Genomic DNA, 20,516 nt, shown 5'->3' on the forward strand with positions numbered 1-20,516 from the left:
ACTACTTGTACTGTTTCTCGCGCTTTCTCTAACTTCTAATTAATCGTATTCTTTTATAGTTCTTTATGAACACTCCATTTTATGATAGCCATTTTATATTCAGTTTAATAAAACGTCAAATTGATTTGCAAACCTATAATTATTGTATACAGAGTATTTAAATAAACAATTCCACTTCTACCTCCATTGGTACCTCCATTGAACATTTTCAGACAATGTAACTTGATAAAACAATAATCTCTTAATAAGCTGTTCTTCGTGCACCGTTCCACTTTTCGACATCAATGTAACAGTACATTCCATTAATTTCCTTCTACGTTTATTTTATCGAAAAGCGAGAAACCAAACTACAAATCTTCACTGAGACATTTCGTCAGTCGTTTTACTGGCATCGATACTATTTTAACTGCAGTGAGAACACATCGAAACTCTCAGTACAGAAGTGCCACTAAACCGCACAATCATAAAAATGAAACTCGAACCACAGTTGAAAAAATCGCTGCTTGTTTTCTATCGAAGAAAATTACTCGGGCTCGCGTTTTTCTTCGGAAAACAATTATTACAGGAAGCGATGCAATTGCTGATATCGTTTCACGGATCGGCAACAACGTCTCGATCTACTTTCCGGGACAGTTAAATCATCGGACTCTTTTAAAATCCTTCGACTTTTTGCGAAGAGACGCGTGTTTGTCTCTCGTCCACGATCGATTTTTGACAAATCTCCCGTGGAACCGGCACATATATCAACCAGAAGCTTCAATCGGGACGAGTGTTTTTCTTTCTTCCACCATGGTTGCCACAGAATAGAAACGGAAATATGTCGGTGGATTTTCTTTATTGTGGTCAGTGTTTTGTGACTTCGTTGCCGAGTAGAAGTAGATACTGTAGTTCCTGAAATAGGAAACTTGTTCTGGAAGAGAATGTTTAGGAAAAAGAATGTTCTGCTATTTTTTATGATTCAAACTGATATTTTTTATATATGCTTTTTTATATAGTTTACTATATCGTGTTACAATAACAGTTTAGAAAAGAATCTTGAGGAAGGAAATTGTTTTGTGAAATTTTTAAGTGAGATTGGTATTTAAGGTTTTGATACGTTGATATACTTTTTCATAATTTATTAATACACATTAATATACAGTAATAAAAATAATATTCTATTATACTTTATATTTTAAGAAATATAATAAATAATAAAATATCCTGAAATATAATACTTGTTCGTAATGCCACTTTGTATAGCTTTTTAAGAACTCAACTGACGCCATGCATTTTTCATAAGGATCGCAACTTCATTACTTAGGCTTCACCCACTACTTGATTAATTAATATTAGGTAATGTAGGTAAATTTCACTATCAACGTAATTAGTATACAACATCTCAGGAAGCAAACCACTTTCGAAAATCTTCTCAAGCAATCCTCTAATTAAACTTACTCGAATCAGACTATATACCTCAATCACGTCTGACCGAGAGTGTCTCATTTTACTTTCATCCATTTCAAGATTTCCTATTAATATTCTTCCTCCTAGTTTCCGTACAAGAAAACCTTTTGGAAAATTGAAAGAACAGCCTTACCGCATGAAACATAACCTGTTCCTCTACTCTACATATTTTATCCGACAAAGTAAGAAAAAAATAAAAGAAATAGGAGGAGGAGAAATTCGGAAATTCACGGCACAAGATTCTCATAAGTTTTGCATCAAAGCGGTAAGTTACGATGGCGGCGAGATCTTAGCAAAGCGGAGGAAGCGTCGTAATTCCTTTTCATGGCAATTTCATCGTCCGCAGTTTTTGTTTTTCAACCTGGTTTTGGCGCAGAACCTCCTCCGTTCCGATCCATTTTTCACGAGCAGCCTCATTTTTCGGCCGACCATCGCGCTTATCTCCTTCGTTGGCTCACGTTCGTTCGCACTGTAATTAAGAATATTTCGTCCCTTTGATTTCTCGCCTTTGCGTCCGATCCCCGGCTATTGTGCGCTATCAGCCAATGGAAAGAGAAGTTCCTTTTGCAGATTTTCCTTGCTTTTCAGAACTTGGTGCGTTAATGAGTGTTCCGTTTCGTATCTCAACCGCTTGTCGTGGAATAGAGGAAAGAGAGATTATTCATGGTAGAATCGATGGAAATTTAAAAGGAAAATAGCGAATCTTCGTTCTCGTCGACGGAGAAAAGAATATCGAAGGGAAATATAAAATTGTCTCTTTGATCGCCGAGACAGAGAGGATTTTAAATTACACGTGAACGAACGTAGAAACGTTCTCTGCGAGAGACGAGTTTTGTTCTGGCAGTCGACTGTGGAGAAAATTAACCGTAATGTGCCTAACTCGTGCGATCCGGTAATTAATTATGAAGGTAAACTAGTTTTGGATATCCTGGCTTTGTTCTTTTCAAATGGAATCGAGAGAAGAACAGGATGATAAATTGGAAAGACATTTGACGTGGAAATTAATTCCGTTTCATTTCCACACCAAGTTATAATACCATTTATTAGCTTTACTTTTGAATCAGCCTTAGTTCAGTCATTATTTGTTTGGATTGTTCCAATTTCTTGTATTTCCAGGAGATTCTAGCTTGACAATCGTTCAAGTTGTCTGTTGAAAATTTTCTGCCCGTCGTCCAGCAATCAATAGGATTTTGTTCCCAAGCAAAATCACTTCGAAATAAAAATTATTAAAAACATTTTCGTCATCTTAGTCTGCCTCCGTTGAAAATCTACGAACACGGGACAAGCACCGTACATTACAATCCAACACTATACAATAATTAATAATAATTAAGTTCTACAATTAGTAGTAACAATGCTTCTGTTGCTAATAAATATTCTTATACAATAGCTGCAAAAAGTATTTTGCACGCGTTATATCTGTTATAGCACTTGGATACCAATCTCTTAAACTGTATTAAATTTCCTACCATTTAGTAGTATGATTTCACGTGACTACAGAAATTGAAAGGTGCATCCATGTTTTTCTTATTTCTAGAAAAAAATATATTTAACTTGACCACATTAAGTCTAATTTCGTTCTATCGAATAACAGAGAGAATTGAAATATCTGTAACGACGTATCATCGCTGCTCTTTATTTTTACGCGGTGGGAAAGCTTTCGATGGGTCCAGGAGAAAAGGTCATTTTCCAACAGTAACCAGAAGAGCGTAATAAAAATGCAAACAGCGAGCGTCGCTGAAATTCTACTTTAAATTGCTTAAAACTTCATTAGCCCTGTAAAGACGAATTTTACGAGGAACTTTTGCTGTTTGCGGAAACTTTGCCGTTGTACGTTGTAATTAAGAGACGAAAAGAAGAGAAAGGAAAAGAAGCGGAAAGGAACGTTCAGCGATGCCGGCACGAACGGTCGTGCCACAATTAAGAATACGTGTCACGCCGATTCCTGTTCTCTCTTTCTTTTTTTTTTTTTACTTGCTTTTGCTTTGGTTCGCGCTACTTAACTTTCTTCTTTCTACTATTTATGTTTCTACAATTTCTTCCATCCTTTTTTCCTTACAAGCTGCGCTCACGCGAGCTCGTTTGCGAATCGACGTTAAGAAATTGGTTCCCGTGGCCGAAAGACAGATGGAAATTCAAATTGCGCGGTTCTGTTTCCTGTGGCTTCTGAGAATTTCTCTTGTTTCCGAAAATGTTCATCGAAGAGTATTATAGAAGAATATTATATAAAACAATTAATAAGAACGTTTTGTCTTGTGACGTTTTCACGTCTCACAGTTTGCAACGACGTCGTTCTTCGGAAGTTTAGTTAGAACAGGATGGAATTTCATTTGGCCAACGGATTGATCTAGTTTCAATCCCTTCTGTGAATTCAATTCTAAATTTACGCGAACTCACGAGTGTATCGATGCGAGTTTATCTGAATTCAGTTGATTCGCTAATTAAATTTTCTATACGAATTATTTTCCAGTTTTAATTGCACGTTTCATTAGCGAGAAACGTGTTTATCGCACACATATCGCCTGTCCACGTTTCTTGAAATTTGAGTTTCTTTTATGTCTTCTTTTATGTCTTTATGTCTTTGAGTACATTTATGTCTACTTCATAAATTTGTCAAAAGTAATATTTTTGTATTTCGTATTTACAAAGATATTTTCAAGGACCATAATCCACCATCGCCATTTTGTGTTTCTAAAAAAGGACCAATGTAGAATTTCTAGCCAATTTTATAATAGCATCGATAAATGCAATGTAAAATGTTTTTATTTAATTAGAAACTACCATCGAACTTTCAGAGCTGTTTTTCTCGAGAATGCAAAACGTGGACGAACAATATGTGTGCTGTATCATAAGTCATCGATAGATGCAAAATTACGGAGGAACACTATTTTTCCAAGATTTTTTCTGTACATTTCTTCGGCTGAAAATCATCGACCCGCTTTCTTGAACCCTCGACCACAAGACTGCTGGCCCTCGTTCTCACCCCATAGCAACTAGCATCTCCTTTTCATGAGCACTTTTATCTAACCCACTTGACTCTCCTTTTTCCTCTTCATTTCTTTCAACTCGTTTCATCCCCGGTCAGTGGCACAGGGTTGCGATGTTGCAAGACGGAAACATCGTTGATATACTGAATACTTGTCTCTCTCTCTCTCTCTCTCTCTCTCTTTGCCCGGAATCAATTTTGTAACACGTTGAAAAATTTTCCATTAACCTCGAATTAAATATTTCGCGCGCTGTAATGGAAATTCTGATGGAAAACAGAAAATATAGAACGGATGATGAATATTCGTGTATGGAGGTTGTATAGCAATAAAAGGTCGAGAATTAATGAAGTTTATTACGTACAGTGATGACAGAAAAATTGGGGAATTGTCAGAATAAATAGGAATTAAATTTCGTGTTATTGGGCTTTGTACGCATATCACAGAATTTATTTATTATTTTTTTTTACATTGTTACGATTCAGCATGTGTAGTTTGCAGGATTTACAGTGAAGCTCCATAGGTATAGGAAAATTTTATACTACGTAGAAACTATATACCCACAACATTTAATTTCTTCAATTAAAACTCCTTTTTCAATGTAATCATTTTAACAAGACTGTACTTATGAACTTGGTAGAATCTACAGTATAAGTTCTGTGTTGTAGCTTTAACAGGCTTACGAGAAACAGAAATTAGTATTTTGAATATTCTTGAATATCGAGATCTCGTGACTGATATCAATAAACGTTGGTTACAAAATCCGTGATTGTAATAGAAATATCATAATGGAAACAATATAAATTTTTTTTTATTTATTTATTAAAATTTACAATCAATTCTCGCATTGAGAATTTTCAGTAATTTTTTCTGGCGTGGCGCAGTGACATGGCTAATTATTTATAATAAGTTAATACTTATTATAGATAAGTATAATTTATAACAATATAAATGAGGAATAAGATATAGAAATGGTAGAGATTTTTGGAAGCTAAGCAAATGATATAAACAAATAATATAACAAGGAAAGCAAAGTTTGTATTTTCATGCTGTGGAATTTAGAAAGACTTTATAAAATTGTAGAAAACGATGGAAAACAACTATAACGATAACATTGTTTGACAGTGGGAATTTCAAACTAGTAGAAATTCGTGACATTTAATATCGAAATGACAGTAGATTCGGAAGACGTAGGTTCCAGTAGCAACAATTCAAGCTTATAGGATTTTCCAGTGATAATTTCGCGAATGTTGGACTAGATAGCGATAATTCTAGGATCAGCGAACTCGGTAATGACAGTCGTGGGGTTAGATATTGGATAATGCTAATTTTGAGATCTCGAAGCCTAACACAAATCAATATTAATTTCTTAGAGAAATCAAGAATAATTATTTCAAAAGCAAAAATAGAGCATAAAATTAAATATCGCTAATTATTAAATTAGCTAATAATTAGATATTATTAATTATTTCACAGTTATTTTAACGCGTTGTAACTTTCACGCACTAAACTATCACGCGTCACTATCACCTAAAATATAACAATCTCTTAAATTCCAATTTAAAATACTAAAAAACTCTTCTATAATTCCTAAGAGATAATCGCAATTCATAGTACAATTTCAGATACAAAAATGAAATAGAAAGTCGAGTAACAGGGATGCACATAATTATTCAAAAAAATAGAAATAAAATGCACATAGCAAGTAACATTAACTTCGCTGCAATAGTTCTAAATCTATTCAAAAGCTGTGAAGCGAAATTCTAATTGAATTAAATCCTCTTAAATTCTAATTTAGAATATTAACAAAGCCTTCCCTATTTCCTAGACACGTTACGCACAATAAAATACCGCAATTCGCGATATTAAGTTCACGAAACGTAATTTTAATCAAACTTAATTTCAATTTGCCTCTTTTTCGTGGAGAGTTCGTCTTCAACGATACCGAACTCACAATAAACAGCGTTTATCTTTATCGCCCGGCTTAGCCAGCGCACAAAACGGGTCGTGCCACGTAAATTCATTGGACGCATCTGCGAGCCAGTTCTCGGTGTAATTAAGTCCTGCAAATATATCGTCGAATTACGCAAAAACAGTGGTGCCTAATCCGCCAGGGGTTAATCCGCGCGTAGCCTTCTTAATTTACATTCAAGCGAACGTAGCGTCGATTGCGAAAGTCACGCCATTTCGTATATACACAGAGCTTAGAAGCCAATCAGTGTAAGACGATTAGCACTGAAATCGAGATAAATATAATTTTTGAGATTGGTCTTGAACAAAATTTGCGACGCCAGTGAAGATGCGAAGAACGATTTTTATTACGATTTTTATTATGACGTACAGCAACTTAACTGCAAGGGATATAAAAGAAAATCACCATTGTTCTTTAAAAGAAATCAGATCGAATTAAAAAATTGTGTCTTGTGTCAAATGTCAATTGAAAAATTTGAATATATCGACCTATGCATTTTGATTTCCCTTTGAGGTTGACGCTCGTGTTTTTTGATTTATTGCTGGTAAAAATTTTGTTTAGAAACAGTTTAACAATAAATTAGTTTTTAAATTGTCTCGTTCATCCCCAAGGCAAGTTAAATTTACGCTGATTCGTTTCTCAATCTTTCATACATACATGTAAAGTATTTCTGTTCTTTAATTGTTGCTTCTCTTCTGATTTTAGATACTCGAATGCGTTACATGGATGCAGAGGGAAGCCTGCATGATGGCATGATCGGAAATAGTAATTGGGTGCTCGGTGATTTGAGAAGTCTTCATCGTTGTGTGCCAGCCTTTCGTCGTCCAGGTAATTAAATTCATATCTTTCATGCTAGAAAGTATTTCGATACTAAATACAAATTCAATACTATTTCAATGCTAAATCGGGCTAAAATATTATCGTTAGATCGCGGATATTTGTGCAACTTTTTTTTGGATTTCACTATTACTTATCCGTGAAAATCAATATGAAAACAATTTCATATTTATATTAACGTATTTAAACAGTAGAACGTAGTAGTGGCCAGCGTTTCTCTTTGGATACTTGAGGTATTCTTCCTGCGTATTACAATTTCAAATTTTCTATAAATGCACAAGCATCGACCATGCAATTATTATAACTAATAAATATCGGTGAAAAGATTATTACTTTCTCTAAGGAGAAAAATGATCTGCAACTTGTTAATCTTGGAAAATAAAAAATCTTTTTATTCGTTCAATAGTAAAATTTCATAATGAAATTTCTCCAAATTAATTTTTAAAATCAGTTTTTAACGTACGAGACTTTTTAATTCAAATGGACATTCTAACTCATATATTATCGAAATACACATACTTTCTAGATATCACATTTTAATATAAAATATTACGAGATTGGATGTAACAGGGTTACAATAGTGTCTCGCTCTTGCGCTACAGACGAATCGAACTTTTGTACCCTTTATTCACAATTTTCATCCAACACACACACACACATGCGTGTACCTATGTACGCAGTTTGAATTTGGCACTACAGGGATACAGTCGGTTCGATCCGGATAAAACCCGACACAAAAGATAATACGCGCACGTATCCTTTTCCGTGCACGCTACAGTATAATTTTATTATCTTTTATGTATATCATGCTTTTTACGAATAAAGTATTAAAAAGAAAAAAATATTTAAAAATATAGAAAACCGAGAAAAAATCGAAAAGAATAATAGAATTAATCCGTTAATTAATTACTGTGCTCATGGCCAAACGAACGAAAAAATTCGCTCACACGATCCATGCAAAAAGCAATCGTAATTAAGGCTAATCTTTCCCTTCAGGCATAGACGTCGCCGCCATGCGAACACATTTCTATCCAGAGGGTGGCTGGGGGTGGCTGGTTTGCGCAGCCGGGTTCCTCGCCCTGTTGCTCACCACTGGAATGCAGCTCGCTTTCGGGCTTCTTCATGTTCACGCTGTGCGACGATTCGGCGAGGAACATCTCATGGATCTGGGTACGTTTTCATACATCTTACACTTTCTCCGTCCGACAATATTTCCTCCTTCGTGGACCCGTGACAACCAGAGGAAACTTCATCCTGATAATTTTCCTCGGTGAAACTTTAGGCTTTCGAATAGTACGTTCTAAATTATGCTTCTTTCTAAAGTTCTTTTATTGTTTGCGGCTTATGAATTTCTGTGGAAAGAGGAAGAAAATATTGTTGCGACGTTGATCCTGGGAATTCTTGGGAATCTCGTTTTGTAAGTGGGAAGCCTAAAGTGGGAAAAATATATCCGCTAAAAATAGAAATATTTTTCAAAATGTCAGAAGGTATTTATCTTCTTAACCGATGCTAATTATACGCTGCTTATTTATTACGATGAAACATAAGTGTAACATATGTAGTCGCTCATGAGTATACTTGAACTTTTATTACAGAAATCTTTTTGTGGATATATTGGGTTGGCAACTAACATTACCATCTAATGACAAAATCCGCAATCACTTAGTTGCCAACCCAATATTACATCCGTTGTACGGAACCTTTCGAAATTTTGTTAACACTATAATGAAACACGTATGGTGATTGTAATAGTAAAATTTGAAACCAATGCTATCTTTCAACTTGTACAGATACTTCCAGATCCGTTTCAAATTTTATCAACATAACCACGATATTATAATATCGTATCCGAAATTATCCTAAAATCGAAATGCAAAGGTATACAATTACTTCTGCATCATTTTTATCGTTTATTATGGACATTATAAAAGTAGCGAATGAAAAAATTCGCACAAGTATATTTATGAGCAGAACGTTTCTTGAAAAGTTAGGCAGCTTACAGCGCAGCGGGTGGATACTTTCTTTGAAGCAACTGTGAAAACTCCGATCGTAAGGTTACAAACTCGTGAAAAATTCATACGTGGCGACAAGAGTTAAGTGCTGTCTGCTGTTCCACCGTGGGATTGATTCGATGATTCTTACGTAATCGCGACGGATCGCATGAAACTTTCATTTCGCTAGAATCGAGTCGAGCTAGGATGATATCGTCCGTTTAAGTTTCTTTGTAGATGTTACAATGTACACATGTACATACAGTCTATTATCAAATTGATTTTCTATTCAGTCGATTAATCCTCTCTGTAATCGACATAATAATTCAACGAAATACCTGTTACAAGAATGGCTTTTTAATTAAACTTTTCGAGTAGTGTTTGGTTCGAAACAGTTTGTTAACCAAATTAACTCTGCTCTCATTTTGCAAACAAAACAGATTTGTGATGTTTTAAGAAAATGTTTTTCTCCTCCAAATTAAAACGAGAAGTCAACAATTGGATAACAGCTTTTTTTAAATTCCATTCGCATTTATAATATCTGTGGCGTTTAGGCGAAAAAATATACAAAATGAATTATAAATCTTGTAAGGATACGCTTATAATATGTAGAACAAAATATAATGTAAGATCAGGTGTTGAACTTTGAATATACTGTGCGAATCTTAGGTAAAAGAGCGAGTAAGAAATGAAATCGACTTGTCTATTAGAATCATAAGCAAAAGGCAACAATGTAGAAAATATTAACAGGGAAAATTTACGACGAAAATTCTATCGATGTTACTCTATTGACCAAAATGTCGCTTACATATTGAAGAATAACATCTGATGAAAAATGACGCAACAGGGTTAGCCTAATCGACCGCAATAAACCGTTCCGCTCTGCTTTCAATTTATCGCAGAATAGAACGAACCTTTCGATGCACCATATTTCTCAATTTACCGCCAAAGACGTCAGAAAGTATCAGGCATCGGTATTCGTATTGGCCCGCTTTTCCACTTCCTTTCACTGAAATCGACGTAACAGTATCTCGAAATTTGCCTTTCGTTCACCGCGATGAATTATTTTGTCAAAATGCCGCGCGAAATAAAGCCGGCGTCCCATCGACGGGGATCTCGCCGTTGCTCCAGGGATTTCCAGCACGTCTCGCCGAACACCGCCGAGGAAGGATCCTTTCTTCGGAATATTTCAAACGTAAGAGCCGGTGCTCAGCTCCGAAACGAAGATCTGCCGAGGATTTATTCCCGTAGAATCGTGTGTTTCTCTCCGCCCAGTTATTTCATAATGACAGCCAACTTGAATTTAAAATAATCCCTCTGTTCCCGTTCTGCTCTTATTCTTTCGCTAGCCGAGGGAAACCGAGAAGGTAATCAAAGAAGGAAACACGAGATGAATTTCCTAGTTCGTTTTCGAGGCTCAGTTAGTCTGTGTCAAAGGAATTTTACCTCTTTTTGGGCAAGTTGATGAATAGCGTCGAGAATTCTTGCAGATACTTCCAGCAAAATTCGTTGGGGAAAATTTGGAGGGAAGCTATGATCGGTGTAAGCTTCGGATTCTCTCGCGATGGCTTTGTTTTGCAAATTGCTCGACAAGTTTCTCGAAGAGGGCTATTTGGAAGCAATTCGACGGACTTTTAGAGATTTATCATAGCGTTCCACGTTTATTATCGCAGTACAGTGATATGAGATAAATACTAGGTTGCAACATATGAAATTCTCAATTTCCAATCTGTATTCAACGATTTAATCAAGATGTATGATGTTGATATTGCACTTAATATCATGTTGATTTAATACCAATAGTAGATTTACCATAATATTCAAATCTCCAGAATATATACAATATTGACATTACACATATTTAATGTAATATTGATAAATAGCTTACAATTGAATGACCACTTTCTCTCCATATATATATATATATATATATAACATAACTCCAACCACATATTTCAAACATCAAAAAATATTCCTCATCGATACACACTGCTGACCGTTGGTATTATTGCTCGTTACAGTTATTGCAAAAATTCAACGAATTTTACTGTATTTAGTATTTTACATTGTGAGGCACGTATGATACGAACGATTCAACAGATTTATAAAATAATAAAAAAGAAAAGCCATGGGAAACATTCGATTCAGGTTGACATAACAAAATTTATATATATATATATATGTATATATACTTATGAGCTGCAGTGTATTTTGAAAAATTTCCTCAATCACGAACCACGTGTTAGAAATGCAACATACGTCGTTAGTTTGTCGTGTCAAGTCAAAAGAACGTGATCTCCCGCTTAAATCTAGTCACCGCTACCAGATAGCCGAAAAATAATTTGTCTACGTATACGTTAAATAAACAATCTTTATCCGCATTGAAACAGAAAATATAACAGTTTATACGTTTACACGTATGTGAAAAGGACGCCTGATCGTTAAATACTAAAAGTCATTTCTCTCGAAATTACCTTTTGGCTGGATACGCCTATTTGAATCAACACGGCGACATATTAAACCATAATAATTTTTATATGACATTTCTGTGATAAACCGTTATCCCTCTCATGGCCTGTAGCAAACAGTATCACTGTTGGAAAGAAAAAGGTATTAGAGTGAAACGTTAAAAGTAACCCTGACAAACTCGAGGCCTACCAAGGGGAAAAGAGGCTTCCCTTGCGGCGCGACATGAAATACGGAAGTTCCCGATAAGTCGAGGTTTATTTAAAGTCTGTGGGAAAATAATGGCCGCCGAGAGGCTCGCGAGAAAACGATTTGATCGAAGACTGAAGAAGCTCCGTGGACGGGCTGATAGATACTGGCGTTGCGGCAGCGGCGGTCGGGCTTATCGTTGACCTACTCTACTTAGTTATCTAGTATACATCATAGGCGGCAATGTGGTTGAAAAGTTCGATCGATCGATCGGTATATTTACGTGGTTTCCGCGTCCGTGGACTGACGACGGTGTAATTTATGGCGACCAGCACCGCAAAAATTACGATATTTTCAATACACTGCGCCAGCAGCTAATCTATCGTGACGTCTCGGTCGCCGCGCCAGTCGCCGATCAATCTTCAAAAGGTGTCGCGTAGAAGATATATCGTAACATCTGGTGGCGGTGGATATTTTATGTCGGCGAGTTTCGGTCCTTTGATCTGTCGATTTGCACTCTAACGCTCATAAATATCTGGACACTTCAGTTGATTTATAGCAACAGTATACGAATTTTATTGTATTGTATGAAAGACGAACGGGTAATTGGAAGCAACAGTTACTACTTTTTTATGGAATCGTCAGACTGTAACGTTGGATGAATTATTAATGAACGTGGCAATAATATATTTTATCGTTTACCATATATACTGCTACACGCAGACATGGAATAGTAAAATAAAGGTAGAATAAGATTGTGTGTACAGATGATTAAGTGAGAGTGCAAGGCAATAGGGAAAATAATTGTAAACCGAGTTCCTCCTATGCTCAAGAAGCTAAAAATAAATTCTACCTACTACTACTACTATTACACACATTTACTACTTAAATATGATATATAATAAATATAAAGTGATTCCACTGATATTAGAAGTCTTTCCATCAGCATAGACGACCATTCATAATCTGATTTCTAATTGAAAGATTAAAGAATCTGAAGATAAAGAATTTATCCAGTGACAGAATAATTCCATGAGATTTGACATTTATAAATACCAGTTTCATTGCTACATATAGGCGTGCAAAGATCACTTTGATCGGATCGTAATACGCCATTAGACGCGGCTATAATGATTATAAAGAATAAAATTATCACAGTTTCATTTATTCGTGCTCATATTAAATACCGCATTTTTATCCGAAAAGACATTTTCATACGTTCTAAAAATTCTATTTGACGAATCGAATTAATTGTTGAAGCGTCAATTTCGTTAGATTAGAATCATTGAACTAATTTTGGTAAAACTGGATGCAGAGTATTAGAGACTCGTTTACGAAATATGTTTTAGTCGACAGATGCAATGCCAACACGACGACAGATAAAATTTAGATGGAGCAAATCGAACTCGGTTTCAGAGCGGCTCGTTTCAGGTATCATTTTCTAGTATTTATGGCTTGCCTGACGCTTGATACGTACGTGACTTTGAATACTCGTAGTTTGCTTTAATGCAGACCTAACCATCGTCGTTTAACCATGCGTCCCACATGGAACTACCACTTGTTCAACCCCCTGGAAAGTCATAAATTTTGCAAAAGTCAAATAACATCGAGCTTCGTGTTGCTCGGACGAACGAACGCTTCATGAACGCTAGCTGTGAATGAACTTTCTATTGAATGTTTCTGCGCGTCTGTTTTAATTCGTTTTTAGTGAGATTTCGGAAAACCAACGCTTTCGATCGATTTATTTAAATCGAAGTTTTATCGAAGTTTCAAACAGTTTGACTCGAATTCTCTTTTTAATTTTCCGCGTTACCGATAGATTTTATATGGTGGAAAGATAAATTTTAAAGGTTCATCAACGATCTCAAATAACAACCTTCGAATAAAAACAGAAAGACTCGAAGCAACTATATCCAAAAACAAATCTCAAATTAACGAGAGAAAAATGAGTTTGAAAGGTTCACGAACGATCTCAAATAACAACTTCCGAATAACAACAGAAAGACTCGAAGCAACTATATCCAAAAACAAATCTCAAATTAACGAGAGAAAAATGAGTTTGAAAGATTGACGAACGATTTCAAACAACAACTGAAATTATTGATAAGGAGACAAGTTTGAAATGTTGGCAAATGGTCCCAAACAACAGTCTCTAAAGAAGAGATTACCAACTACAACTTGGAAAAAAAGATCTGAAACTAATCCCTCCGCAAATTTCTTCTGGAACAAATAATTCACGGAACGTTCTCGGGTTGCGCAGCCTACAAAACTGCGAGAGCAAGAAGCGTGTGTCGTAGGGTCTGTGAGAACACGTATCTCGATTCCACGTCTCTCCAGACGTAGACAAGAAAAGTCTGGCAGGTCCCAGAGCGTACCGTTTTCGCGGCATTGAGTGGAAAGTTGGACGCGGTATCCGCGTTTCTCGATACCCTTTGGGCAAAGTTTAGAAGATGAAACAAGGAAAACGAGCGAAAAGATTCGCGAGCCTGATGCACGTTGACATTTTTCAGACTGGCGCCGATTGGTTCTATATTTTAAGCGGCGACCTTTGTGTCTGACGTTGTTGTACAGGTTCAGTTGCTTTTATTTTTCCATGGTTTATTTTTCTCGCACTCTTGCCACTCTTGTCACGCTCGTCTCTCGCGGTACAGTGCAGCTTCGATCACGCTGAACGAGCCACGCGTCGTTGAATGTTGATATAAAATCGGTATCCATCAGAGTACCACGGTCATTGCTTTCTTAATTAAATGTTTTATAGATAATTTTAAACATTTTGATCGTTATCGGGCTTATTATTATGCGTATTATTTCTACATAATTTAATTTGAAATCTTATCATTTAATGTTAAATATAGTCAGATATATCTGCGATATAATCATAAGTAGTATCTAAGCTAATATTCCACTCATTTTTACGCGTAGAACAACCCCTGTCGATTATTTAGTCCTGTCTAGTCCGAAATTAGCCATGTTCAAGTATACTTGATAAATGTTGAAACTTGATTTTCTCATAAACTAAACTTAAATGACAAAATTCTATTTTTTCATAAACAATCAGCTCGTGCCTGCTTGTACATGTTATTCGACCGCGTGATTAAACAACATTAAATTTTTGCAGAATATTATATTGCACTTGCACGCATATGCTTCACGATGTTTTCTAAATTATTCACATTGTTGAATATCGTTTAATCCGTGAAATTGATCATATTCTAATTATCCTAAGAAACGTGGGGAGGAAACGTACTGGCAGTCAACGCGTTTAGGAAGAGAACGATCTTGATAGTTACACGTCTAGTTGAGTTGAAGAAGTTTGGCGAGTTTTCAGTATATGGTGAGAAATAAGAGAACCCTTTGATGGATATATAGCGCACGGATATTGTGATACAGGTAGTTTAGCGAGGTGTTGGCGCTTTACTTTCGAGATGGTTGCCTTGAACTTTCTTCCTGCTAAGGGCTGCAATATGGAGTCGTTGAGGTTTATGGGGCTACGTGGTTGCGATCTAAGCGATAGTGGATTGCGAGTGTATTTGCGATATTATTTGAGAATTGCAGCGGTCTGTACTACATACTTTATGTACATATATTGGATTTTAAAATAAATTCGTCTTGTTTCTCCTGCATATATTACACATATCGTATATTAGATACAACGAATATATACAGGGTGGTTGGTAACTGGCGGTACAAGCGGAAAGGGGGTGATTCTACGCGAAATTATTCTATATTTTCGACTTCTTTTTTCGCGTGATGATGAATGATGAGGATGATTTTATGTCCCAATTTAATATTCTTTATATACAGGGTGGTTGGTAACTGGTGGTACAAGCGGAAAGGGGGTGATTCTACGCGAAATTATTCTATATTTTCGACTTCTTTATTCGCGTGATGATGAATGATGAGGATGATTTTATGTCCCAATTTAATATTCTTTATATACAGGGTGGTTGGTAACTGGTGGTACAAGCGGAAAGGGGGTGATTCTACGCGAAATTATTCTATATCTTTGACTTCTTTTTTCGCGTAGAATCACCCCCTTTCCGCTTGTACCACCAGTTACCAACCACCCTGTATATAAAGAATATTAAATTGGGACATAAATTCATCCTGTTTCTATACGTGCATTACGTACATTGTAACAAATATGAATGAAAAGAAAATATAAAGACAGGACGAATTTATGTTACAATGCAATGCAGTATACAAAGTCAACAAAACAACCTAACTGCTTTCTAATGAAAAATTTGACGTTTTCTTCCCGTTTACATCAAACGTCGGAAATTAAATCAGTCACAGTAGAAAGGAAATGTTTCTTAATTAACGCACGCGTCGTTAGAAGTCACTTGGGCATCAAGCGTGATCTTTTCGGGGCAATTTTCCTAAGCAGCTGAGTGTTAAATGCTGCTTAATTTGCACGACAGTCAGGAGTGAAAGGTGAAAGGGCGGGCCACAGAGAACTAGCGTGATTACCGTGTCGCCAGAAAAGTGAAAGCCTTTCATCACGACAGGCGTGACATTTTCACGATCCTGAAACTGGACGTACCTCTCGTCATACAGATGCAAACACGCATAAGCATAACCTACGCGTCATGTCCTCGTATCGATCGTCTTTTTCTTCCCTCTTGACGCTGCTCTTGGCTCACCATCGAAGAAACCACGCGGAAGTGAATGGAACTTTATCGTTTATAACGTGTACAAAAATTGCAGACTCCAAGTTCTTTGTGAATTTCCTTTCGTATAAAGATGGCCTTGATTTTTCTTCTTTCCTCCTGTTTCTTCTTTTTTTTTAAGAGAGGAAGGGGTTTTTTTGTCGCGTTGCGAAGATTGTTTGGTGGGATTTGATTATTCTAGGCTTTACTTTTAAAGTAAATGTTAAGCGCGAGGGAAGGTTTAGTTTCTTAATGCGGTGTCTTCTTTCTTTACACTTTCGCACAAACCAACAATTTTCACAACGTTCGTTGGAGCGATGCAATGAGAATAAATTAATTTTTCTTTCCCGCGTGGTTTTCCAAAGAACATAGGGTAGCACCTGCATATTTTTAAAGCATAAATGAAATTATAAAAATTATGAATCTGGAATTCTGTTATTTTTTATTATTAATCTTTATTGCTACTATTTATATTTTACGTAATTTTTCATTTGTAAAAGGGTGAAAGCTCGATTACAAAAGATTGAATTATTAATTCCTATTTTATATATTTGACAGATTATTTTGTAATATTTCGTATCGGTGTTTCCGTGAACGTCGGAATATAAAATTTAAATTTATTATATCGAATGAGTGATCGTCTTGTAAACTCCGATATATCGCGCGGTGAGCTTCTGTAATGTCGAAAGCGTCTAATCTGTAATCTTTAATTAAAATCTACGGGAAACTAGAACGTGCAGAAACATTACAAAATATAGTATAAAATGTATAATATACTACTTATTACAACATTTGGCAGATATAACAACTTTCTGTCCCTGGATTCCATTTTTTAATTATTAATTTTTTTTTTTCGTACAGACATTTTTTAATTCGTACAGATATAAATTTTCATAAATATCTGAAATCTAGCTATAACATAACTTCACTAAAATTCCTTAATCTTCAATAATACATCATTGACGAGAATATCTACCATATTTAATGCATAGGTGCAAAAAAATATATAAAACGTCTAAGTTTCACTTATTACAATATTCAATAAACGAAACAAGCTTCTGTGCCTGGATTCCATTTTTTTCATTACATTCATAAAAATATAAATTTGCATAAATTTACAATTGACGAAAGAAGCTTCTGTGCCTGGATTCCATTTTTCATTACATTCATAAAAATATAAATTTGCATAAATATCTGCAATCAAACTTAACTTCATTAAAATTTCTCATCATACCCGATAACAAACATTCGACGAATGAAAAGAATACAATATTCTTTCAATTTACGATTCTTTCAAAACTGTTTGAAAGACTCGGCTTTTAATTTCAACTTCTCTTCGGTGAAATCAACAGAACCGATGGAGAACGATTTCCAATACGATTTATAAAAATTTCCATTCCTCGTGGCGGATCTTGCGAAACGGGGTCGCCTGTATCGTCGAATCGAAATGGCGCGTCACGCTGTCGTAATTCACAGTATGGAGACCTGGTTGCAGCTGGAAGTCGAGGCTGCATGCTCGCTAGTTTTCATTAAAGTATGACGAACGCGACTCTGTGCTCGCTTTTAAATATCGCGTGCCGATTGTTCGCGCCGCGGCGCGCTTTTGTTGCCCTATAGCTGCGGCTATATTTTTCCACCGATGTTAATGGCATTTCCTGATCACTTGCCTTCCCCCGTGTACCCGTACGTGTATCCTTTTTCTCCTCCGATTACGAAAAAAATGACACGCGACGAATGTCGAGTTTGCCCAACACTTGTCAAGTTTGCGGAAAACTCGTAACGAAATGAAATCAGCTACGCGCTTCAGTTGTGTGTAAACTACTCTGTTTCTTTTTTGTTAATCCTTCTTCTCGGTTACGCGTGTTTTTTGCGCCTGGAAAAAGAAGTATAAAGCTTCTGCGGTGCACAACACGAAAGTGGAACGAGAGGATTTTTCGAGAGGCTGTAGAAAAATGGATTTTAAAAATTTTTCTAGGAATTTATAATTAAGGAAATAACATGGTTTCTATAACATGGTCCTATTGGTTCGTGTGTAAACCGCTACATAATTGTATTATTATTGAATTATGTATGTACCAATTACGTATTATTGTCCGAAAACATTGAAACGTACAGATGGTGCAATACTATTATACATATCAATTATTGAATTATATATACGATTGAATGATTATGGAATTATATTGCTGGCAAATAGTTAAATTATTATGAAATTTTTATTCGTTTTAGAAATATAAGAAGAACGAAGCTTGTTCACACTCGTTATAGTTGTCAATTTAGATGTAGCTTCATTAACGTTGAATTAATTCTTAATTATTCTTACTTTGTTACGTAATATCTCCATCACATTCTCTAATTGCTTACCTACAGAAATATAAAGGAAAATTTGTATTCCAAACACATCGTTATATAATACATCAAATTTCATAGTAATATCATGACACCTCTGTTCACAATTTTCTAATAAATCTGTTCCTTTTCATTTTTCATTCGTCAAAGAATCACCTCCGCGTATTCGCTGATTTATCTACTGAATTTGCAAATTTGTCTAATTTGCCACTCTCATAGATTATCGTACAATGTTACATATTTCTACTCGCGAGCTTCATCTCAAAACACCGTATTAAATATCGCGATTTGAAATATTGTCAAGCACTTCCCTTCTTCCTTTTCTTTCACCCCAGACGTTCTCATTATTGAAAGCAACCTGCAAGCTGAAACTTAACTCACGTGCATCCTCGTTGTGTCTTCTCGGTATTCTCGGAATCTCGTGCCACGAGCAAGAAATTCCAAGTTCAATTCGCTCGACAACTCGGGGAAGAAGACGTCACACGGCTTCGCTACGTTTATTATTTATACATCGCCGCGGTACTCGTTCTCCGTTCGTCACGAGGTATCCCAGCAGCGACTCGTGACATTCAATTTCCACCACGTCCCCTGGTAAATGAGATTTCCCTCTTCGACCCTTCGATCGCGGATCCCTGAGAAGCTGTCTTCGTAATCTCCAAGCGGCGAGAACTCGACAAAATCGAACGATTTTATTTTTCAGTTCAGTTTCTTTCGAGTTTTCGATTCGACGGTTTTTTCATTTGAAGCTCGGACGCTAGTAAAAAAGAATAATTCGCTGGAGTTTTCTATCGAAATTGCGAAACTTTCTGCAGAGTGACGTTGCGCAGAAAAATGGTCGGCAATTGAAAAAGGATTTTGGGAAAATTTCACGTTTTAGAAAGTTTTATAGAAGAGAAGAACGAAGAAATTCATAAAGGTATATCGAAGAGGCTGATGAAACAAATTTTCTCTAACTCCAATTCGTTCAATTATTGAACTATTTAGCACTCTGAAAATTCAACGTTTAATCCTCCCGCAAATTGTTCGAATAAACTAAATAGAACAATTTGTAACTTTTATCATATCATTGAATTATCAAATTCCTTACTAAATACTAAAAACAATAAAATACTGAAACATTAAATTATATTTTACACTGTTCAAATATTCAAAATAACATGCTAAGTTAACTTGTCAATTCAATTGTGAAAAACTGCATAAATACTATTTCATAATTATTTACTAACTATTTATTAACTGGCAATCGACTAGTACTATTTAATAATTACTTATTAATTTAATAAAAAAATTGCCTAATATGTATTCTGTTTCTACTAACAAGTAGGAAATCCAATGTTTTTCTACTGAAATTCACGCAGATCCACAGTTTCGGAGAACAAACAGAGAATATCGTGTTCAAAGGCGTAGTTCAAACAAGAGAGTCAAAGAAGCGGAGCGTGTGGCTTATTACAGCGGCTGAAACTCGGCTCTCGAATAAGTTTTCTACCAGCAGCCAGCATCCTTAATGACGTTCTACAGCTGAATGAATATCCTGATCGCGTGAACCGCATATTCAATCTTCGCACATTGATTAAGGATGCAATACACGGCGTATCTCTGCCTGCGCATATTGAACTGAACGTAAAGCGTCGCG

General features: G+C 35.8%; 1 protein-coding gene across 5 annotated transcripts in view; it reads left to right on the plus strand.

The window, feature by feature from the left end:
- LOC138179749 (monocarboxylate transporter 10) overlaps positions 1-20,516 on the plus strand; it is a 327,517-nt gene that overhangs the window by 223,775 nt on the left and 83,226 nt on the right. For 4 of the 5 annotated variants that reach the window (XM_069112849.1, XM_069112848.1, XM_069112847.1 and 1 more), the window contains 2 exons: positions 7,108-7,230; positions 8,236-8,409. In XM_069112849.1, coding sequence (XP_068968950.1) covers positions 7,108-7,230; positions 8,236-8,409 — 297 coding nt within the window. The remainder of the gene's footprint in view (positions 1-7,107; positions 7,231-8,235; positions 8,410-20,516) is intronic. The other variant, XM_069112851.1, reaches the window with a different exon arrangement.

This window comes from Bombus flavifrons, chromosome 5, assembly GCF_040668555.2.
Source record: "Bombus flavifrons isolate JBK064 chromosome 5, iyBomFlav1_principal, whole genome shotgun sequence".
Taxonomy (NCBI): domain Eukaryota; kingdom Metazoa; phylum Arthropoda; class Insecta; order Hymenoptera; family Apidae; genus Bombus; species Bombus flavifrons.